The sequence below is a fragment of the Oncorhynchus masou genome, chromosome 13 (assembly GCF_036934945.1).
Source record: "Oncorhynchus masou masou isolate Uvic2021 chromosome 13, UVic_Omas_1.1, whole genome shotgun sequence".
Taxonomy (NCBI): Eukaryota; Metazoa; Chordata; class Actinopteri; order Salmoniformes; family Salmonidae; genus Oncorhynchus; species Oncorhynchus masou.
Genome location: NC_088224.1, coordinates 46,679,902 through 46,704,333, shown reverse-complemented (window position 1 = coordinate 46,704,333; position 24,432 = coordinate 46,679,902). Strand labels below are relative to the sequence as shown.

The following is a 24,432-nucleotide window of genomic DNA, read 5'->3' as shown; positions in this document are numbered from 1 at the left end:
AGGTCACCCTGCTCAAGCCAGCGCATGTCCAGGCCCGTGTGAAGTTTGCCAATGACCATCTGGATGATCCAGAGGAGGAATGGGAGAAGGTCATGTGGTCTGAGACAAAAGTAGAGCATTTTGGTCTAACTGTCACTCGCTGTGTTTGGAAGAAGGATGAGTACAACCCCAACATCATCATCCCAAATGTGAAGCATTCTTTGGGGATGCTTTTCTGCAAAGGGGACAGGACGACTGCACCGTATTGAGGGGAAGATGGATGGGGCCATGTATCGCAAGATCTTGGCCAACAACCTCCTTCCCTCAGTAAGAGCATTGAAGATGGGTCGTGGCTGGGTCTTCCAGCATGACAACGACCTGAAACACACAGCCAGGGCAACTAAGGAGTGGCTCTGTAGGAAGCATCTCAAGGTCCTGGAGTGGCCTAGCCAGTCTCCAGACCTGAACCCAATAGAAAATCTTTGGAGGGAGCTGAAAGTCTGTATTGCCCAGCGACAGCCCCGAAACCTGAAGGATCTGGAGAAGGTCAGTATGGAGGAGTGGGCCAAAATCCCTGCTGCAGTGTGTGCAAACCTGGTCAAGAACTACAGGAAACGTATGATCTCTGTAATTGCAAACAAAGGTTTCTGTACCAAATACTTATGCCATGCAATAAAAGGCAAATTAATTACTTAATCATACAATGTGATTTTCTGGATTTTTGTTTCAGATCCCATCTCTCACAGTTGAAGTGTACCTATGATAAAAAATTAGACCTCTACATGCTTTGTAAGTAGGAAACACTGCCGATTTTGCAGGTTATCAAATACTTGTTCTCCTCACTGTATATGTATGCAAATGTGGGTATGTGTATGTATGCATACACTACCGTTCAAAAGTTTGGGGTCACTTAGAAATGTCCTTGTTTTTGAAAGAAAAGCATTTTTTTGTCCATTTAAAATAACAAAATTGATCATTAATAAAAATGTAGACATTGCTAATGTTGTAAATGACTATTGTAGCTGGAAACGGCTGATATTTAAAAAAAAAAATATCTAGAGGCCCATTATCAGCAACCATCATTCCTCTGTTCCAATGGCACATTGTGTTAGCTAATCCAAGTTTATAATTTTAAAAGGCTAATTGATCATTAGAAAAACCATTTTTAACAATGCTTTTTTTCTGATAACTAGTTCCATTTCATAATATTACCATATGTCCCAGCTGCCTGCTGTAGTTTAAGTAATCACAAAAAAACAAGACTTATTTTAGGGCATTTTTCACCCTGCCAGTTCCTAAATAGTTCTATTGAGCACTTTAGCACCAATTTGCCTTCCGAACGTTCTATTCCCAGTTTATGGTTCTACATCACAATGCCTGTTTTGCTGTTGGCAATGGAGACCTGTCCACATTGTAGTTCAAATGTAAACAAAATTACTCATGGAACTCTTGAGGTCGTGTTTACTATAGGGAAATATAGGTATGTCTATTTCGCAATGTGTATATTTAGATTATTTTACATTGAATACCATTTTAATCATGAGAATATCCTTTCTAATTACGTAATGCTGGGCAGTGTATTCCGTTGTCATCAAATGCTAGACTCGAAATACCTTTTGCCCTTGGAAAGCTGCACTTCCCCCATTGTTTTCCTATGGAGAGTCATGCTGGTATATTTTGCCAAATATCTCACAATGTGTATATTTACACAATGTGTATATTATATATCGAGTTTTTTTCAATTCGGACACCATTTTAATCATGATAATCTAATTATGTAAGGCTGGGCAGTGTATTCCATTGTCATCGATAGCTTGACCAGAAATAGTCAAAAGTTGCACTTTCCCCCCCCTACTTCCTCTTTATGTAGACATAAGCACACATGGCACCATCGAGGTGGGGATGTTTACTATCTACACTAGTTGTTATTTTTCAATTTCGTCCTAAGAACAGATTGTAGTGGTAAAATTAAAAAGGGATACATTTTTGGTGCCATTTAGGCTAAATTGAATTCTAAACGTAACCCCAGTCAAAACGGCTCTGTGATGGGCCTCTGCGCTGGTGTTCCCGTTTAGCCAACGTTCTTTTGCCATTTTCAGCCTTGGGTGAATTTCGACTTGTTCTATTGTCCAGCCTACCCCTGGTTCTGCCGATTGCACTTTTAAGACAGTCCCATAGCCGCAAGTGCATAATATTCCCCCATTGAAAGCCAACGTAAAGTCACTTTTTGAAAATAAAGATACCTTGCGCTATACCATCGAAATTAAGATATCTCTAGGACCTTCAGTTGAAGATGTTAGATATTCGGAGCTTGCTCGTCAATACCACTATCCAAACTGGAAACAACCCTACTGCGGTGAATCTCGGCTGACATTAGCTGGAAAACTACGCTAGGTTAGCGTAGCTGTTTGAAAATGATACCAACAAAGGTGAGATGGTGTCGGCAAGAGCAACTAGCTAGTAATTATTGTAATGAAACAGGTCGTTACATTATGTTGACTAAGTAATACGTTACTTTTAAATATGTTATTTGTTTAAATAATTATTAGCTAGCAGTTGCTTTTACCGACACCATGTCCCATCCTTAGCTAGTTAGCCATGTGAAATAAGATACATTTTCATTTGCTAGGATTCAGGAAGCCAACGTGGCTTGCAGTTTGAACCAACTAAAGTTAGCTAGTAGCTGTAGCTACCTACGTGTCTCTGGATAAGCGCGTCAGCCAATTACTAAAATGTAATGTGAACGTTGGCTAGCAATGACCAGCCAAGACCTGTGAATCTAACAACACGTCAGTTTGTTAATGTCAGGGGCGCTATCTTGCTTGCAAGCTAACGTTAGCTAACTGTTTTCTTTTCAGCTGAGTAAGAAGGACCCAACCCCTCAGCTCATCCCAGCAAAACAAGCAGAGAGTAAAGAGTGTGGGGTATCCAGAATTTTGCCCAGTCACTCGGTCCAGTTTATTTGGCTTGATCCTGGATCAGAACTGTGTTGAAACGCACCAGAACAATCGCTTCGACGAAAATAACAACGTTATACCTTGCGTTTTAGTCAGCTAGCTTGTTGAAGCTTAGCAAGAAAAGTGCACGATTCAGAAATGGCCACAGCCGGAACAGTTCATTCAGGTCCAGCGAGTTCCACTGGTAAGTGCACGTTCTATCTATACACCAAATAGCTAAAGTTACTCGTTTTGATGATCAGGTCTTTGAGACTCATCCTGTGGTATGTGGATTGCTCTTTAAATACAGCCATGTGACAGAACCCACCTTTGCCAAGTACACAACTCCTTGTCCTAGGGTTGGCACTGTCCATTTGGGCACAACATATCTACTAACAGGACCATAACCATTTACCCCCCCCCCCCCCCCCATGCCTACCCACCCCACAGATGTGCACACTCAGTTCTGAAGGAGACTATCCTCAGAGGTACCAGTGTGTCTGTGTGAACTGGTTGACATGAACTATTCCGGTTTTGTCAATTTAGGCCTGTGAATGTTTGCATGCCTTGTTGTCTTGGAAACTAATTCAGCTGCCAATAGCTGTAACAATTGGTAACTGATGACATCCCATGTATGCATCTTACTCCTTGGGCAATGTCATTTTAATAATAATAATAATGTATTACATTTCTATTGCGCTTTTCGTAACATCAAAGCACTTCAAAAGCAAGCAACAAACAAGCAATACATCATCGTTAGTAGCCTAGCTATTTTTTTATATTTTGTATTCAGTCTTAGGCCACAATGTGATGTCTTGACACCTTTGAATGTATTCATGGCCAAATCACCTTTTTTATAAATTGGGTCTAAGAAGGTTTTTGTGTGTTTTTAGACTGGTTGAAATTGGCATGACCAGCAGCTCTACGATCTATTACAGTGCTTTGTGTGCGGTAAACAACGCCACTCAACTTTTTTCTTGTTCTTTCTGTCCCTCAAAAAAAAAAATCTCAGTAGGCTCAACTGGGACTCAGAAGATAGCTTCTTTAGAGGTGAGAAGATGATGTACATTGGTTTTCATGCCAATAATTTATGCCTTCAGTAATCCCACTCATGTGTATATAAAGTAGGCTCACCAAAAGGTTGTGTTATGTCCTTTGACTCTTCCTGTGACTCACTACTTCTCCTCTCTTCCACTCACAGGTTCTAGGGTCCTCAGGCTCGTCTCAAACTATAAAGAAGACTATTGGCCACCGTGGGCTTGACTCCACTGGGGAGACCACCTACAAGAAGGTCAGAGTTCTTGGTCAACTCCCATTCACACATTGTAACATACCTCATATTTCATACTTAAATGTTTTTCTTATGAATGAACATATTCAGTCCCTGTTGTCAGTTAATTACATAACCGCCAATCATATGTTTAGTCTTGTGAAGATAAATCTGCTGGTTTTGAAATGTCTCATCTATTTATGTTTCCCCATTTGAAGAGGTCATAGCAGTGTATTCACTAGGAACTAAATGTGACAAAATGGGGAGGGACTTATATGAATTTGTCTAATAGGAACACTAGTTTTCAGTATGTATGTGTGTATTTGCTACGGTGTGCACCCCAGGCATGCACTTCAAACTCAGAGCACTCCTCTGCTGACTTTAACATGTGCATATGTTCAACCTGGGAAATACATTCTCTTCCTTTCTATTCAATCTCGATCTCTGCCCTCCTCCAGACTACATCGTCTGCCCTGAAAGGTGCCATCCAGTTGGGCATCACACACACAGTGGGCAGCCTGAGCCAAAAACCTGAGAGAGATGTACTCATGCAGGACTTTGAAGTGGTGGAGAGCATCTTTTTCCCCAGGTGTGTGTGATTTATTGACAGGAAAGTATCGCAGGAGTATGTGTTTCTGTTATGTTTTTATGTCAATATTTCAAGTTTGGAATTGTGACAAAGAAGTAAGTTAAATAATCCCAATTTTTACCATGGCATTGTTAAATACTTGTTTCTGATTGGCTTGAAGGGCATTCTAGAGCTTGCATTATTTCCCTATAACGCATGGTATATTTGCACGGTAGAATTCAATGGCTATAGTTCATTCTTACATACCCTGTTTGAGCTACTTTTGAAAGCAAAAGTCAAATTAAACATTGGCATTGTTGAATTTTATTTTCATGATAGCAAGCTAGTATTCATGGTTTGGGTAGCTAAACGAGCAATTCTGTTTGTTTACCAAGGCAAATACTATAGCTATTTAGTACACTTGCTAGCTACTTCAGTGGATGTTGAACACATTTCTAGCGGCAAATGTGTTAAATTATAGCCATGATATTCAAAGGGGTATTCAACTCGTGGCCCTATGCGCTTTCTGGAAAATAATGCAACTCCGTGGAAGGTTAGTTCCACTCTGTTAGCAGGTCGTGGAACATACCTCCCACTTTGTTCATTATTTTCCAAAGAATGCATAGCCTCTCGTTGATTATCCCTTAATGTTCTCCTCTGCTTTAATTTTGCATTCTTAACAAGTGTAGAATTGTGTTTATGTAAGTTCATGTTCTCTGTCTGCAGTCACTTGACCTATTAATTAATTAATTTGTCTTTAGTGAGGGCAGTAACCTGACCCCAGCCCACCACTACAGTGACTTCAGGTTCAAGACCTACGCTCCCATCGCCTTCCGCTACTTCAGGGAGATGTTTGGTATCCGACCAGACGATTACCTGGTACTACACTCTCTCAACCCACCTTGAAAGCAATACTGGAAGTGGAATGGTCTATTTACCTACCGTAAAAATGTCAGTTGAAAGCCCAGTCTCGGACAGCCGCCTGTCCCTTTTTTAATAGCTGGGCAACAGCAGATATTTCAAATAAACGCCTGGTAAATTAATTTAAGAGGATGGCATGAATTATTTTACATGGTTTAATGGTTGATTTGTTGCATTACATAATTCACTAGTGACTCCAAGAAATGATTGCAATCATCTGTTTTTATTGCCAGTAAAAAACTGCTAGGCATTGGCTGCTAGCTAACAGCTGCTGCTAGCTAGCTGGCAAGCACAAAGACAGTCAACAACTCCGGAGCACAGATCCCCAGAAATTGGCTGATCGCCCTCTAGTGGCAAAAGTAAGAATGGCAGAAAATGCACAGTGAACGAGGATAATCATTATTATTTTTCTCAAAATAGAGGCATACTAAAGACGAGAATGTGACACTGTGTCTAAATGATAACACTAGTGCAGGAAATGTATTAAAAATGCAGGATTTAACAATGAATTATTAAGGATAAAGAAGCCTGTCTCTAAGTTCCAGTTATGTCCAGTGATTTAATTAAATAGACTCCTGGCCTATTAATATAAGTTTGATGGTAACAAATGAGTACTGTTTTTGTTGCAGTACTCGCTGTGTAACGAGGAACTGATTGAGCTGTCCAACTCTGGAGCCAGCGGATCTCTGTTCTACGTCTCCAGCGATGACGAGTTCATCATTAAGACTGTGCAGCACAAAGAGGCTGAGTTCTTACAGAAACTATTGCCTGGCTACTTCATGGTAAGCGAGTGAGTGGGTACGCCTGTGCATGCAATAGTGTGTGTCTGTCTGATGATCCATTGTGTACCCTATGTTTTGTCCTTTGAGTTACCAAGTTGACCTAGTAGTTGCTGCACAATTCAATCTTTGTCCTGAATGTTTCCTGATTTATTGCGTGTGTTGTATTCTATGCTAGGAGTGGATTTGATTGACATAGTTGGACCCCAATCCTTTCCCCTCCACTCGCTCTCTAGAACCTGAACCAGAACAAGAGAACCTTGCTGCCGAAGTTCTACGGTCTCTACTGCATCCAGGCAGGAGGAAAGAACATCCGCATTGTTGTCATGAACAACCTGCTCCCGCGCGCCGTGCGCATGCACCTCAAGTACGACATGAAGGGCTCCACCTATAAGAGACGAGCCTCGGCCAAGGAGCGAGAAAGGGCTGTGCCCACGTTCAAGGATCTGGACTTCATCCAGGACCTTCCCGATGGTCTTCTGTTGGAACCAGAAAATTACAACGCCCTCAGCAAGACCATCCAGAGAGACTGCCTGGTGAGATGGAGGGAGAATGGGTCTGTAGAGGTGTTTGTGGATGGTGGTGTATATTTTAGGGCCGGGACAATACCAGTATTGTGATTAGAGGTCAACTGACTATGTTTTTCCAATACCGATTATTGGAGGACCCAAAAAAGCCGATACCGATTAATCAGCTGGTTTTAATTTTTATATATATGTGTGTGTGTGTGTGTGTGTGTGTGTGTGTAATAATGACAATTACAACAATACTGAATGAACAATGAACACTTATTTTAACTTAATATAATACATTAATAAAATCTATTTTGTCTCAAATAAATAATGAAACATGCTCAATTTGGTTTAAATAATTCAAAAACAGTGTTGGAGAAGAAAGTAAAAGTGCAATGTGCCATGTAAAAAAGCTAAAGGTTAAGTTCCTTGCTCAGAACATGAGAACATATGAAAGCTGGTGTTTCAATATTCACAGTTCTTCAATATTCGGGGTTAAGAAGTTTTAGGTTGTAGTTATTATAGGAATTATGACGCGTCGACTATTTCTCTCTATACCATTTGTATTTCATATACCTTTTGACTTTTGGATGTTCTAATAGTATTGCCAGCCAAATCTCAGGAATTGATAGGCTTGAAGTCATAAACAGCGTGTGAATCAAGCATTGCTAAGGGCTGCTGGCAAATACAGTAAAGTTTGAATGAATTCTTACGAGCCTACTGCCGCCTACCACTGCTCAGTCAGACTGCTGTGTCAAATATCAAACCGTAGACTTAATTATAATAAACACACAAATACGAGCCTTAGGGCATTAATATGGGCAAAACCTGGAAACTATGATTTCGAAAACAAAACGTTTATTCTTTCAGTGAAATACGGAACTGTTCCGTATTTTATTGAACGGGTGGCAACCCTAAGTCTAAATATTTGTTACATTGCACAACCTTCAATGTTATGTCATAATTGTAAAATTCTGGCAAAATAGCTCGCAAAGAGCAAGGCGGCCCAAACTGCTGCATATACCCTGACTCTGCGTGCAATGAACGCAAGAGAAGTGAAACAATTTCCCTAGTTAATATTGCCTGCTAACATGAATTTCCTTTAACTAAATATTCAGGTTTAAAAAAAAATATAGTTCTATGTATTGATTTTAATAAAGGCATTGATGTTTATGGTTAGGTACAATCCTGCAACGACTGTGCTTTTTTTGCGAATGCTCATTTGTTAAATCATCCCTCGTTTGGCAAGGTAGGCTGTAATTCAATGATAAATTAATAGGCACCGCATTGATTATATGCAACGCAGGACAAGCTAGTTAACCTAGTAATATCATCAACCATGTATAGTTAACTAGTGATTGTGAAGATTGTTTTTTATAAGCTAAGTTTAATGCTAGCTAGCAAATTACCTTGGCTCCTTGCTGCACTCGCTTAACAGGTGGTCAGCCTGCCACGCAGTTTCCTCATGGCATGCAAGATATTCGGCGTACAAAAATGCCGATTACCGATTTATGAAAACTTGAAATCGGCCCTAATTAATCAGCAGCCATAATCGATCAACTTCTAATTCTGATACTTGATAGTATCGTGGCAAGGAAACGAAACACAAAGTGTATTTAACCTCAAACTCTGACGCCGTCTCGTTGCATTTTCTAAACAACGTTTAATATTGTATACTACACTAAGTATATTTTGGTTTCAAAATGTAAGTCGATTTCCAAAAACACAAGAACTGTAGCTTTCATGGGAGGTTAACAGGCTAAACAACTGTTTAACCACTCAGCGTTTAACGGGTTCACTTTTTTAGGAAAACGAATCCAATTGTATTTGTCACGTGCGCCGAATACAACAGTGCAGTTTAAGTAAAAAATATTTGGTATAAAATAAGCTGAAGAAACAAAAAAATGACAAAATCAATACGAGGCTATATACAGGTAGAACCGGTACAGAGTCAATGTGTGGAGGTACAGGTTAGTCAAAGTAATTGAGGTAATATGTACAGTACCAGTCAAACGTTTGGACACACCTACTCATTCAAGGGTTTTTCTTTATTTTTACTATTTTCTACATTGTAGAATAATAGTGGAGACATCAAAACTATGAAATGACACAAATGGAGTCATATAGTAACCAAAAAGGTGTTAAACAATTCAAAATATGAGTTTCTTCAAAGTTGCCACCCTTTGCCTTGATGACAAGCTTTGTATTCTCTCAATGAGCTTCACCTGGAATACTTTTCCAACCATCTTGAAGAAGTTCCCACATATGCGGAAAAACCCTTGAATGAGTAAGTGTGTCCAAACTTTTGACTGGTGCTATAGGCAGGGGTGAAGTGACTATCCATAGATAATAAACAGCGAGTAGCAGCAGTGTAAAAAAGGGGGGTCAATGAAAATAGTCTGGGGAACCATTTGATTAACTTTTTAGCAGCCTTATGGCTTGGGGGTAAGAACCTTTTGGACCTAGACTTGGAGCACCGGTACCATTTGCCGTGCGGTAGCAGAAAGAACGGTCTATCACTTGGGTGGCTGGAGTCTGACAATTTTTAGGGTCCTGGATGGCAGGAAGCTTGACCCCAGTGATTTACTGCGCCATACGCACTACCCTCTGTAGCGCCTTGCGGCCGGATGCCGAGCAGTTTCCATACCAAGCGGTGATGCTCTCGATGGTGCAGCTGTAAAACCTTTTGAGGATCTGGGGACCCATGCCAAATCTTTTCAGTCTCCTGCGGGGGAATAGGTGTTGTCATGCCCTCTTCACGACTTTCTTGTTGTGTTTGGACCATGATAGTTTGTTAGTGATGTGGTCACCAAGGAACTTGAAATCGCTCGACCCGTTCCACAACAGCCCTGTCAATGTAAATGGGGGGGTGTGCTCAGACCTACTTTTCCTGTAGTCCACAATCAGTTCCTTTTGTCTTGCTCACATTGAGGGTGAAGTTGTTGTCCTGAATCCACACTGCCAGGTCTCTGACCCCCTCCCTATAGGCTGTCTTATCGTTGTCGGTGACCAGGCCTACTACCATTGTCGTCAACAAACCTGATGATGATATTGGAGTCATGCTTGGCCACACAGTCATGGGTGAACAGGGAGTACAGGAGGGGTCTAAGCATGTACCCCTGAAGGGCCCCTGTGTTGAGGATCAGCGTGACAGATGATGTTGCATACCCTTACCACCTGGGTGTGGCCCTCAGGAAGTCCAGGATCCTGTTGCACAGCGGGGTGTTTAGTCCCCCCAGGGTTCTTAGCTAGATGCCCTCAATCTCACACAAATCATCAAGGAACCCACCAGGTACAACCCTAAATCTGTAAACAAGGGCACCCTCATAGACGTCATCCTGACCAACTGGCCCTCCAAATACACCTCCGCTGTCTTCAACCAGGATCTCAGCGATCACTGCCTCATTGCCTGTATCCGCTACGGACCCGCAGTCAAACGACCACCCCTCATCACTGTCAAACACTCCCTAAAACACTTCTGTTAGCAGGCCTTTCTAATCGACCTGGCCCGGGTATCCTGGAAGGACATTGACCTCATCCCGTCAGTTGAGGATGCCTGGTCATTCTTTAAAAATAACTTCCTTACCATTTTAGATAGTTCTGTATTTTTTTGAACGGAGCATGCCTAAGAACAGATATAGCCATTGGTTCACTCCAGACCTGACTGCCCTCGACCAACACAAAAACATCCTGTGGCGGACTGCAATAGCATCGAATAGTCCCCGCGATATGCAACTGTTCAGGGAAGTCAGGAACCAATACACGCAGTCAGTCAGGAAAGCAAAGGCCAGCTTCTTCAGGCAGAAATTTGCATCCTGTAGCTCTAACTCCAAAAAGTTCTGGGACACTGAAGTCCATGGAGAACAAGAGCACCTCCTCCCAGCTGCCCACTACACTGAGGCTAGGTAACACGGTCACCACCGATTTAAATCCATGATTATCGAAAACTTCAACAAGCATTTCTCAATGGCTGGCCATGCCTTCCTCCTGGCTCCTCCAACCTCGGCCAACAGTCCCCCCCCCGCAGCTACTCGCCCAAGCCTCTCCAGGTTCTCCTTTACCCAAATCCAGATAGCAGATGTTCTGAAAGAGATGCAAAACCTGGACCCGTACAAATCAGCTGGGCTTGACAATCTGGACCCTCTAATTCTGAAACTATCCACCGCCATTGTCGCAACCCCTATTACCAGCATGTTCAACCTCTCTCATATCGTCTGAGATCTCCAAGGATTGGAAAGCTGCCGCAGTCACCCTGGACCCAAACTGTTACAGACCTATATCCATCCTGCCCTGCCTATCTAAGGTCTTTGAAAGCCAAGTCAACAAACAGGTCACTGACCATCTCGAATCCCACCGTACCTTCTCCGCTGTGCAATCTGGTTTCCGAGCCGGTCACGTTGGTCACGACGCTGGGCCAATTGTGCGCTGCCCTATGCGACTCCCAATCACGGTCGGATGTGATGCAGCCACTGAGATGCAGTGTCTTAGACCACTGCGCCACTTGGGAGCCCAATGGTATACTTAAGGTCATTGTGTGAATCCCGGAACATATTCCAGTTTGTGCTAGCAAAACAGTACTGTTGCATAGCATCTGCGTCATCTGACCACTTCTGTTTTGTGCGGGTCTAGTACCTCTTGCTTTAGTTTTTGCTTGTAAACAGGAATCAGGAGGATATAACTTTGGTCAGATTTGTCAAATAGAGAGCGTGGGATAGCTTTGTAAGCGTCTCTGTGTGTGGCGTCAAGGTGGTCTAGAGTAAAAAATAAAAAGTTATCTAGTTGCACATCTCAGAGTAGGAGTGTAGTTCTAGAATCGAGTCCATGTAGTCTTATTCCTTTTAATCTAAAATGCTAACTTTATCCTAAATTGGTACTCAAAATTCTTCTGAGTACTGACTAGGGCTGTGGCGGTCATGACATTTTGTCAGACGGTTACTGTCATGCAAATGCCTGCTGGTCTCACGGTAATTGACCATTAATGAACATAAACATGTTTACCATGTTTAACATGTTACTCCAGGGCTGCCGGTATACAAGCCTCTGATGCACGCCTTTGGAATATCTACATTTTAAAAAGTTGAATAAACCCATTTAATATATAACCTTCACATTATTTATTTTAGGCAGGTCTAAAGAAACATATGAGAAATGTATTTCAGAAGAACCGTCAGTCATTTTACTGTATGTTATCAGACTATGTGCCATGCCATAGGCTGTAGGCTAGTTAATTTAGCAGACAAGATATGCTTAAGTCCTGTGGCATTATATTATTGTAAGAATATAATTTAACGTAGCTGAATAAAATTATATTTTTCCCATTCCAGAGTGAGTGGCTATGTTGAGTGTAAAATGTATAATTTGAAACCGGTCCTATAACACTATATTTAGTTATTTGGCAAATGTAGTTGTGAATGATACAATCCTTAGAATGTCTTGTAGCCCATATCTGTTTTGATCTCTATGATGCGACTACAGGCTTGACTATTTGAAAATGTCACAAAAGCTTGCACTTTTTTCCTTGCTGCAGGCTGCACACCCTGTTCTCTCAAGTGATCATATTTTCAATTCTCAATTGAATCTTGTCTTTAACTAATATGAAAAATGTCTTTTGATTTAGAATGTCCCTTTATGAAATGGGTAAGAACAAGTGCAGGGGGAAAAATACATATCGTCTGTATGCACTCGAATACCAAGTGGAGGCCACTCGGTTTTATAGCAGAGCAGCTGAAAAATAAGTATAATAGCAGCTTGGATCCTCCTCTTTTTAGTGGCAGCCATCAAAACATTAACCACTGTGCTTGAGGAGCACGCAGCCTTCCTTTGCGCAACAGGTGATATTCCGCCCAAACTCTGTATGCCACGGGCTTTCTAACCATGTTCTTGCAGCTATCCAATGCTTAATGGTGAAATCTGTTTGGGAACATCGATTGTGACATGTTTTCACAATGAAACATATTTCAACTGTTGACAGCCGCTATCTCTGCGCACTCGAGAAAGGAATGAAGGAGACGGAAACGTATGGTGGTGAGATATTCTGTAGCTAAAAGTATTGGGGCGTTAGAGCGTTGGACTAGTAACCGAAAGGTTGCCAGATCAAATCCCCGAGCTGACAAGGTACAAATCTGTCGTTTTGCCCCTGAACAAGGCAGAACCCACTTGAAAATAATAATTTGTTCTTAACTGACTTACCTAGTAAAATAAAGGTAAAATAAAATTGTCAGGCTGATAGTTATGAAAATATCAAAGCCGCCCTATTCATTCAAATTCACTATAACTGTAAGCCGCCCTGCACAGCATTGCCATAGTTCCTATACGTTCTCTCTGACTCATGGACAGAAAGTTTGTAGCGTAACATGAGGTAACCAGTCCATCCAGTATGCATAAATATTTGGCAGCGATTACAGCCTCAAGTCTTCTTGGTTATGACTCTACACGCTTGGCACACCTGTATTTGGGGAGTTTCTCCCATTTATTTTGTGCAGAACCTCTCAAGCTCTGTCAGGTTGGATGGAGAGTGTTGCTGCACAGCTATTTTCAGGTCTCGCCATAGATGTTCGATAGGGTTGAAGTCCGGGCTCTGGCTGGGCCACTCAAGGACATTCAAGAGACTTGTCCTGAAGTCACTCCTTTGTCTGAGCTGTGTGCTTAGGGTCGTTGTCCTGTCGGAGGGTGAACGTTCGTCCCAGTCTGAGGTCCTGAGCGCTATGGAGCAGATTTTCATCAAGGATCTCAATACATTGCTGTTTCTCTTTTCCTCTATCCTGACTAGTCTCCCTGTCCCGTCTCTGTAACACATACCCACAGCATGATGCTGCCACCACCATGCTTCACAGTAGGGATGGTGCCTGGTTTCATCAAGACGTGACGCTTGGCATTCAGTCCAAGTAGTTCAATCTTGGTTTCATCAGACCAGAGAATCTTGTTTCTCATTTTCTGAGAGTCCTTTAGGTGCCTTTTGGCAAACTCCAAGCAGGCTGTCATGTACCTTTTTACTGCGGAGTGGCTTCTGTCTGCCACGCTACCATAACTGCCAGATTGGTGGTGTGCTGCAACGGTTGTCCTTCTGGAATGTTCTCCCATCTCCACAGATGAACTCTGGAGCTCTGTAACCTCACTGACCAAGGCCTTTCTCCACCGATTGCTCAATTTTGCCGGGCGGCCAGCTCTAGGAAGAGTCTTGGTGGTTCCAAACTTCATCCATTTAAGAATAATGGAGGCCGCTGTGTTCTTGGGGACCTTCAATGCTGCAGACATTTTTTGGTACCCTTCCCCAGATCTGTGCCTCGACACAATCCTGTCTCAGAGATGTACAGACAATTCCTTCAACCTCATGGCTTGGTTCTTGTTCTGACATGCACTGTCAACTGTGGGACCTTATATAGACAGGAGTGTGCCTTTCCAAATCTTGTCAATTGAATTTACCACAGGTGGATCAATCAAGTTGTAGAAAGATCAAGAATGATTAATGGATCATTGATTAATGGATCATTGAATGATTAATGGAAACAGGAGCTCAATTTCGAGTCTCATAGCAAAGGGTCTGAATACTTGTGTAAATAAGGTATCTTTTTAAAAATGTGCAATACATTTGCAAAAATGTCAACTCGTTTTTGCATTGTCATTATGGGGTATAGTGTGTAGATTGAGGGGGGATAAGGCTGTAACATAACAATGTGGAAAAAGGGAAGGGGTCTGATTTACTTTCTGAATACACTGTATAAGCTCTAATATGGATGTTCTACATGCAACGTCTTAAATGCTTTGAATTAATCATCACCTTAGAAAGCACTGTCCCTTTCGTTGTTTGGCTCTGAAACAACACCCACAACCATGTATTCCACTCAGAAGCTCAACAACAGGTTGAAACTTTCTTCAAATTGATCATAGTGAGGTAATGAATGAAATGTAGCCTAACAGTGAGTTTTAAAAGCATGATGCTGTTTTGATGTGATTTTCATTTGCATTGATCTCAGTGGTTAGAGGAACAATCGAGCACTGAGTACCAAGCCATCAGCGGCCTGTTGGTAGTTAGTGAGTTGGGTACTACCAACTCATGTCCAGAGTGCATAAGAGGAGATTACCGTGACACGGAATTTGACTGCGGTCATGACTGCCAGTGTGGTGGTAATACGGTCACTGCAACAGCCCTAGTCCTGACTCCTTTATCCCATGTAGCTGCTACAGAGCTTTAAGATCATGGACTACAGCATGCTGGTGGGAATCCACAACCTGGAGCAGGCGGCCCGGGAGCGGGCTGGAGAAGAGGTGGCCGACCAGAGGCCCCCACCGTCTCAGGGCCAAAAGTCCCTCTACTGCACTGCCATAGAGGCCATCCAAGGAGAGGCGCACGGCAAGGGAGCAGTGGACACTGATGACAAGTGAGTATTATGCATTCTCTTTTGTTTCAGGAGCGTAAACAAGGCCAGTGATTGGTTACCTTGTATGTCCGCTACGCATCTCAATTTGATCATTAGACACGTTACGTCTGCATATCTGAAGTAATAGGATATGTATTGTAGGCTGATGATGATAAGTTCATGCTTGTTAGTGTATTCATGTATTCTCTATGTCCTTGTAGCATGGGAGGTATTCCAGCACGCAATTCCAAGGGCAAGAGGATGCTGGTGTACATTGGTATAATCGACATTCTGCAGTCCTACAGGTAACGAAATACTGCTCTTATTGTACGTAGTGGTATATTAATAGTTTTGTCAGCATTTGTGTCTGTCTGAAGTATGTGTGAAACTATGAATACATTAGGCTGTCCCTCCAGGAATTTGCAATTCTGCAACCGCAAGAGTTTTCGCAAAATCCACAATTCTCCGCATTTTATGCGAGGACTTGCAAATTTGACCAATCACCGCACTATTACCGAAGTTGACTGTTTTATAACTGTCTGATCACCGCACCACAAAGAGGGCTCTCAGTTTTAACCAATAGCCACACTTTTACATCATAAAATGGTTCAATCAAACAACACGTTAAATGTTTTCCCCCGTCAGCCCATTTGTGACAAATTGGACAAAATCATTGCAAATTGCCTAGCTAAATATCTGAATTGCCTCTGCAAAATGAATAATTTTGGCCCACAACTATTGCCAAAAAATGCTGCAGAGTCCTGGAGGAATTGATTAGGTTGATAGCACGGTTGGGGTCAATTCTATTTCAGTGAATTCAGCAATTATACTGATTACAGTTCTCTTCAATGTTTTTCAATTGGGAAGAATTGGAATTTGGTTTTACTTCCTGTATTGACTGGAATTAAATTGCAAGTGACTCCAACCCTGGTCTGTAGTAAGCAACCCATTTATTTTACCTTTATTTAACCAGGCAAGTCAGTTAAGAACAAATTCTTATTTTCAATGATGGCCTGGGAACAGTGGGTTAACTGCCTGTTCAGGGGCAGAACGACAGATTTGTACCTTGTCAGCTCAGGGGTTTGAACTCGTAACCTTCCGGTTAGTAGTCCAACGCTCTAATCACTAGGCTACCCTGCCGCCCCATGTCAGGTTTGTGAAGAAGATCGAGCACTCCTGGAAAGCTCTGGTCCACGATGGGGTAAGAGTTCAGACACACTATCCTCTGTGGTGACCTTTTTCATAAGCTATCTGGTATTTTAAACCCCTCTTTCTTCCAGGATACAGTGTCAGTGCACAGACCAGGTTTCTACGCTGACCGCTTTCAGAAATTCATGTGCAACACAGTCTTCAAGAAGATTCCATGTAAGCGCTTGAGTGTTCCTCTACAAAACCTCTCTGCACAATGGCTGCGTCCTGATTCTCTACCCTTCTCTGGAAGTGTGCACTCCCCATCATGTATTGATAAGGAATTAACTATTGTGTGGATTACGGTGGAAACTCCTTCCAGCCATGCTTGCACCAATACAATGCTTTTAAATGCATAATGGGGCGTGAGCGAGTGCACACTTGTTGAGAAGGGTAGAGAATCGGAACTCAGCCAGAGTAGCAGTCCTCTCACCACTCCTTCCTCTCCATTTCACCTCCAGTGAAGACATCCCCATCAAAGAAGACCCGAGTGGGGACCCAGGGAGGCTTACGGAGGGCCAACACTGCAAGCTCCAGACCCTTTCCATTCCCCCAGCCCAGCAGTAGCAGCAGTCTAGGAGTCCCAGAGACTGAGGGAGTCAGCGGTGAGCAATGGGAGGAGGAAGGGTTTTGGAAGAACTTTAATGTTTATTTTATAAATTTATTAAGGATATAGTTGTCACTGGAAGTTGCAGTTGAGAGCACGTATTAGTGGTCGACACCTTTTACAAAACAAATTATTCATGTGTTGTCCCTCCTCCCAGTGGTGCAGTCAGGATGCCCTGACATACCACCAAATACCCCCACACATGATGTTGTCACCAGTAACTCTGAAATAACCCTCTTCAATTCCTTGTTGGGAAGCTCGAAGCTCGCTACCACAGCTCCCTCCGTCAGGTTTGTTTGTGTCTTTCTCCAAGCTGTCTTGTTATACTGTTGTATTGAGTAATTTCCCATGGTCTCATCACTGCATCACATCTGTGTCATGTTTATATGGTTGAATCATGTTTATTAATCTGTCCTCTCAGATCTGTGGGAGAGGTCCATGAGGCAGCCAGTACAGAGGACGCTAGCACCCCCAAAAGGTAAAGAAGGGAAATGCATTCCCAGACCTTTCCACTATAAGGTATATGCTCTACACACAAACAAATTATATCTCTTGTCCTCAGTTTTGAAGCCGTGACCTCAGTGTCGTCAGTTGATGAGTGCATCGGTGAATGTGACGTCATCTCACTCAGTGACATAGTTCCTCAGACAAGCAGCTGTTATGTAAGTATGCGATACGTTAACCGGTCAATACCTCAACCTATCAATGTCTAACAAGGAAAATATTCAATATCTTAACCCTGGGGTGTCAAACTCATTCCATGGATGGCCTAGTGCAGTGTTCACCAACCTATTCTGAGACAAGATCACTTTCACAGTCAAAAAGCAAGCTAAGATCTACTACTCAGATTTTTATTTTTTACATTAACCTCACACAAACAGTTTTTTATGAGGTTTGGGCAGTAGGCCTAATACATTTTCACAGCATATTGGCTATGTGATTGGCATGCCAATATTGTTAATCAGACCATATTTCAAAACTGGAGCATTGATAAGAAAATAGATCAGTTGGTTTAGCACTTGTGAGGCACTGGAGCATGAATTGAAGTTAGCTTTTTTATTTTACTGGACTGATGGTACCTGCATCTGATGGTCAACGAGGTCAAATCACGACATCAGTGATCTTCAGGTCAAAAAATCGGAGCTCTAGAAAGATGCCAGAGTTTGACTTGGAATTCCGAGCTGGATGACTGTTCAAAACAATTTTTCCCAACTGCTTTCTCCTTCCTTTCCTCTGGTGTGATTGACCAGAGAGAGGGGACACCATCTTCCACCTGATGGTGAAACTGGAGTCGCACCGCATCTGACTCATGCACAAATTCATGTTGTTCCTATGACCAGAGAAAGTTAAATATTCCTTAATACAGCTGTGCTTTGCTGTATTCGCTGACAGTCTCTGGTAATGGTTTTAAAAGTTATTAAATTTAACGTAGGCTAGTAGCCTATGAAACTTGTCTGTGGCCAGGGTCATGGAAGCTCTGTAGCCACGGTGATTTGAACTATCTGATTGGGCAGTGCAGTAGGTGCACTCGATTTTCCGGGTAGGTGGAGTTTGTCTCATGGGAACACCCTGCATACCCGGTGCGCAGGACTTTTGAATCAAGTGCGCCCACCGGCGTGATGGCTTTAGAAGCTTCTGATAGGCTAAAATCAAAAGAAAAATCACAGATGAGCCAGATTTTTCTTTTGATTTTTCCCTTTGTCAAGCACAATCCTTCCACAGGTTCACCTACGGAAACATTGTTACGACTTTTACTTCCTCTAGATAGTCAAGTTTGATCGTCTTCTCGGCTGAGTTTGAAGGTACAGGATGGCAGGAACAACTGCCCGAGTTACACCAGGAATGCACAATCCCTCCACAATCCCAGTGCTCAGACTGTCCGCAATAGGCTGAGAGAGGCTGGACTGAGGGCTTGGAGGCCTGTTGTAAGGCAGGTCCTCACCAGAAATCACCGGCAACTACGTCGCCTATGGTCACAAACCCACCGTCACTAGACCAGACAGGACTGGCAAAAAGTGCTCTTAACTGACGAGTCGCGAGTTTGTCTCACCAGAGGGGATGGTCAGATTTGTGTTTATTGTCGAAGGAATGAGCTATACACTGAGGCCTGTACTCTGGAGCGGGATTGATTTTGGCGGTGGAGAGTCCGTCATGGTCTGGGGCAGTGTGTCACAGCATCATCAGACGGAGCTTGTTGTCATTGCAGGCAATCTCAATGCTGTGCGTTACAGGGAAGACTACCTCCTCCCTCATGTGGTACCCTTCCTGCAGGCTCATCCTGACATGACAATGCCCCCAGCCATACTGCTCGTTCTGTGTGATTTTCTGCAAGACAGCAATGTCAGTGTTCTGCCATGGCCAGCAAAGAGCCCGGATCTCAATCCAATTGAGCACGTCTGGGACCTCGGAGGGTGAGGGCTAGGGTCATTCCCCCCAGAAATGTCCGGGAACTTGCAGGTGCCTTGGTGGAAGAGTGCGGTAACATCTCACAGCAAGAACTGGCAAATCTGGTGCAGTCCATGAGGAGGAGATGCACTGCAGTACTTAATGCAGCTGATGGCCACACCAGATACTGACTGTTACTTTTGATTTTGGCATCCCCATTTCTGTTATTCCACTTCTGTTAGTCACATGTCTGTGGAACTTGTTCAGTTTATGTCTCAGTTGTTGAATCTTATGTTCATGCAAATATTTACACATGTTAAGTTTGCTGAAACAAAATGCAGTTGACAGTGAGATGTTTTATTTTTTTGCTGAGTTTATTACGTGTGTGTGTGTGTGTGTGTGTGTGTGTGTAAACACATTGTTCAACTTATTTTTAGGGAAAAAAGTATTTGGTCTCCACAATTCTTTATTTCACTGTTAATAGTACAGAATCTTTTGTTTTTGATTCAGAACTTAATATATCCATTTATTAAATCTGAAAATAAATAGAAATGGCATTGACAATATTGACATCCTAGCCTTCTCCTATCTGCTGTTTTCAGATCTCTCCACAAATTTTCAATGGGATTTAGATCTGGACTCATTCCTGGCCACTTCAGAACAGTCCAGCGTTTTGTCTTGACTGATTCCTGGGTGCTTTTTGAAGTGTGTTTGGGGTCATTGTCCTGCTGGAAGACCCATCACCTTCGACGGAGACCCAGCTTGTGCTCCAAAATACCTTGGTATTTACCTGATTTCATGATGCCATGCACGTTCAAGGCACCCAGTGCCACAGGCAGCAAATAACCCCTAAACATCACTGAACCTGCTCCATGCTTGATTTTCTTTGAAAGCTTAATTTTGTGTTCTGTAAACATGTGCTTACCAAAAATCTCAAATTTGGTCTCATCTGTTCTCCCAGAAGGCATGTTCAGGTGTGTTTTGGCAAATTGGAGTTGGGCTTTGTCTTTCTCTCAGCAGTGGATTCCTCCTGGTTCTCCATATAACCCCCTTTCATTGAGTTGGCGACGGATGGTGCGATTTGAAACTGTCGTACCTTGTGTCTGAAGGTCAGCTTGAATCTGTGTGGCGGTTGAGAGGTGCTTTCTCCACCATTCAAACAATCCTTCACTGCAGTCTTCCATCAAGTTCCCTTGCGGCCACATCCAGGGAGGTTTGCTACAGTGGCATGTGGCTTAAACTTCTTTAACATTACTTAAGGTGGAAACAGGAACATCAAGGTCTCTGAGATTGTGGCCAAGCATGGACAATCTCCTCAGATAATTATCTGGTTTCCTTTCTTTTGTCCATGCTCATTGTGGTCCACACAGTGACACAAAACAGAATGAGTGTCAAGAAGGGCAGCAAAGAAGCCACTTCTCTCCAGGAAAAACATCAGGGACAGACTGATATTCTGCAAAAGGTACAGGGATTAGAATGCTGAGGACTGGGGTAAAGTCATTTTCTCTGTTGAATCCCCTTAACCGATTGTTTGGGGCATCCAGAAAAAAGCTTGTCCGGAGAAGACAAGGTGAGCGCTACCATCAGTCCTGTGGCATGCCAACAGTAAAGTATCCTGAGACCATTCATGTGTGAGGTTGCTTCTCAGCCAAGGGAGTGGGCTCACTCACAATTTTGCCTCAGAACACAGCCATGAATAAGGAATGGTACCGACACATGCTCCGAGAGCATACATCCATAATAATAATACGTCCACCTGACAGGGGTACAAAAACTGATGTAAACAGGTGCACCTTGTGCTGGGGACAATAAAAGGGCACTAAAAATGTGCAGTTTAGTCACACAACAGTGCCACAAATGTCGCAAGTTGAGGGAGTGTGCAATCCAGGCTGTATCACATCCGGCCATGATTGGGATTCCCATAGGGTGGAGCACAATTGGCCCCGAATCGTCCGGGTTTGAAAGTAACATTCTAGTATGGAACAGTTTTTTTTATATTCTAGTGTCACAAAAGTACATGCGTTTCGGTATACCTTGCAACACTAATGTACATGTGCTCAGGAGACAGCAAACTTACCTGGATCCAGGGCCAGCTCCACAGTTTGTTGTTCAAAAGGGCGACCAAAATGCATATTTACAAAACAAACTAAAACAAAACACTGTCAAGCCGAGAGGTGCTCGCTCTCAAGTTGTGATCCACATGATTGGCTGCACCTGTGGGCTTTATCAAGGCTTGACAGTTCGAATTGAACCCAGTTGCTGTTGCCCCCCTGGGAATGAAGTGTGGTAGTGTATAATCATGCTCCTAAGACCTATCCTAATATTCCGTAACACTCTCAATACCTCCTAGGGCTGGACGATATATCAAATTCATTTAAATGTATGTTTTTGCGTAATAATCCAAATGCCTGTATTTTAGTTTTATGGGCGTTTATGTCCCCTTGTTCTCATGTCTGTCTTGTCATTCGCTCTTAATGATGAGATGCTCATGTCTCTGCCCTAACAATGGGAGTTGTTGTCCCAAAGGTGGGAAGGCAGGTGACAAGCTTAGGTCCAAAATAAGCCCATTAAACTCACGGGGCTAATTTTGGACAGGTTTTGTCGAGTGAAACCGCTTGCTTTGCCTCTTCCACTGTTTACACTGACACCAAATTTGGAACAAATATTGTGTTTTCATAGACTTGAAAGCCAGATGGGTGATTTTATTACAAAAAAGCAGGTTAAACTAGTTTGATCAAATTATTAGTGTGGCTTATATTTAGCCTAATTTCACACACCCTGAAGTCATTACATTATTGCTGACTGTTTGTACAACAAAGCTTAATTTAGAGAGAATTTAAAGATCCCCATCAGTTTGAAAAATTATTTTTAGGCCATATCGCCCACTCCTAGCCTCAACCTCTGAAATACCTCAACCTCTCAGTACCAAACAATGAAAATACTAATCATAGATGGCACACAGGTGTTGTCTTCTGAAGGTAAGTTTCATGATTGACTGGGAAAAGGCCAAACTGGAGTTATTTTTTTTGTTGTGGTTTGAAACTTATCTAATCAACCTCTTTCTTTCTTTTTTTGCAGTGAACAATTTACTGTGAAAGACTGAAATGGACTGTAAATGTGAGGACAATTAGGTCAAAGCAAATCAATGGATGGGATAAGTGTAAGATGAAAAACTTTTTGAAGGCCTTATGAAAGAGAAACAATGGAAGGATAATGCGACAGAGGTAAAGGAGGGAAACAGAAAAAGACTAAGAGGGGTACATTTGGAATGCTACACACTCCAGATGCTATTATGGGGACCATACATCCAAAATCCATTGATGGGATCCTTTTGTTTGAACTCTCCAAACCCTGCACGGGATTAGGTAGTACTGTGTCAGTGCCTTTTCTATTAGACCACAGTTGGTGGTGTATTAGACAAGTACATCTAAGTTGTAGTTGTTGTGCATTGCATCTCCGAACGGGTGCCTCTGTCAGGACCGGCACATCTCTGAAACTAAGACTCCTAGTATTGTTATAGTCGAGGCAATGGTAGACATGCTACATTAATAAGTTGCCTTATGTGAGAAGAGAAGAGGCTAAACAAGCCTTCACAACAGTGACCAAATGGCGTCAAGACTGTTTCTCCCTTTTGTGATTCATTCATCCTGCCTGTGAATTGGATTGCTGGAGATCTTCCATATTGAGCTTTCCTGTACTATACTATCATTGTTATATTGGTATATATGATTTTATTCCAAACTGTGGCACTATGACAGAATGCCACTTGGTGTTCAGAAGTACTGTTTGAAGATTTTTTAATTAAAAAAAAAATCTGTGACATATTTAGATGTTTGGCCTTGCTCCACAAGCTCACTGTGAATGTTACTACACACCCTGTATGCTGGAATGGCTAGAATGTACAGTGTTTGGTAAACCCATTAAGAAAGCATTTTAGGGCATGAAGCAAGCAGGGCCTATAGTTTATGTGTAAAGATGGGTCTTAGCTAGTGCTTCGTGGCATGAGACAGTTGAGCCTAGAGGGACTCAGTCTGGAAACAGTGTCCCCTTATAGAACAACATTTTACTATGGAAAAGCACATATACAAGGATCAACAAATAGTTTCTGAACAGGATTATTTTTAGGGTATGAAAGAATACTTCTAATGATCCCCTATACATTTTTATAACTCATTCCACAACCAGAATCAATATAGAATGATTTTACACTGTTATAATTCCTATGTATAATCCCTACCTTTTCTATAACAGGAAGCAGCCACAGCACTTCTGTAGGTGATACTTGAGGGTTCATGTGTGAAATGTTGTCCCCTTTTTAGTTTTCCATTGATCCCCTAATGACAAAGGTGTTATTTTAAACAAAATGACAGGTTCGGCCATAGAGGAACACTGAACAATAATATAAATGCGACTTGTAAAGTGTTGGTCCCATGTTTCATGAGCTGAAATAAAAGATCCCTGAAATTTTCCATATGCACAAACCCTATTAGTCAGCATTTGTCCTTTGCCAAGATAATCCATCCACCTGACAGGTGTTGCATATCAACATGATTAAACAGCATGATCATTACACAGGTGCACCTTGTGTTGGGGACAAAATACCACTCTAAAATGTGAAGCTTTGTCACAACACAATACCACAGATGTTTTGAGGGAGCTTGCAATTGGCATGCTGACTGCAGGAATGTCCACCAGTGCTGTTGCCAGAGAATTGAATGTTAATTTCTCTACCATAAGCAGCCTTCATCGTTTTTGAGAATTTAGCAGTCCATCCAACCGTCCTCACAACCACAGACCACATGTATGGCGGGTGCCGTGTTGGTGAGCGGTTTGCTGATGTCAATGTTGTAAACAGAGTGCCCCATGGTGGATTATGGTATGGGCAGGCAAAAGCTACAAACAACGAACACTTGCATTTTATCGATGGCAA

At 42.4% G+C, this 24,432-nt stretch overlaps 1 protein-coding gene across 6 annotated transcripts; it reads left to right on the top strand.

Moving 5' to 3' along the window:
- The first annotated feature begins 2,038 nt into the window (after nucleotides 1-2,038).
- Nucleotides 2,039-23,983, top strand: LOC135552445 (phosphatidylinositol 4-phosphate 5-kinase type-1 alpha-like). 6 transcript variants are annotated; one of them, XM_064984077.1, is made up of 17 exons: nucleotides 2,040-2,335; nucleotides 2,838-3,120; nucleotides 3,928-3,965; nucleotides 4,117-4,206; nucleotides 4,644-4,774; nucleotides 5,515-5,632; nucleotides 6,304-6,456; nucleotides 6,690-6,989; nucleotides 15,141-15,343; nucleotides 15,544-15,627; nucleotides 16,475-16,523; nucleotides 16,603-16,687; nucleotides 16,972-17,115; nucleotides 17,275-17,407; nucleotides 17,539-17,595; nucleotides 17,680-17,779; nucleotides 22,581-23,983. In XM_064984077.1, exons 2-17 carry the CDS (start codon nucleotides 3,075-3,077, stop codon nucleotides 22,581-22,583), a joined length of 1,734 nt encoding a protein of 577 aa, XP_064840149.1. In that variant the 5' UTR covers nucleotides 2,040-2,335; nucleotides 2,838-3,074; the 3' UTR covers nucleotides 22,584-23,983. The 6 variants fall into 6 exon arrangements, with proteins under 6 accessions (XP_064840150.1, XP_064840151.1, XP_064840149.1 ...); XM_064984075.1 differs by having other exon boundaries at nucleotides 2,040-2,373; XM_064984076.1 differs by having other exon boundaries at nucleotides 2,040-2,408.
- Nucleotides 23,984-24,432: the final 449 nt, after the last annotated feature.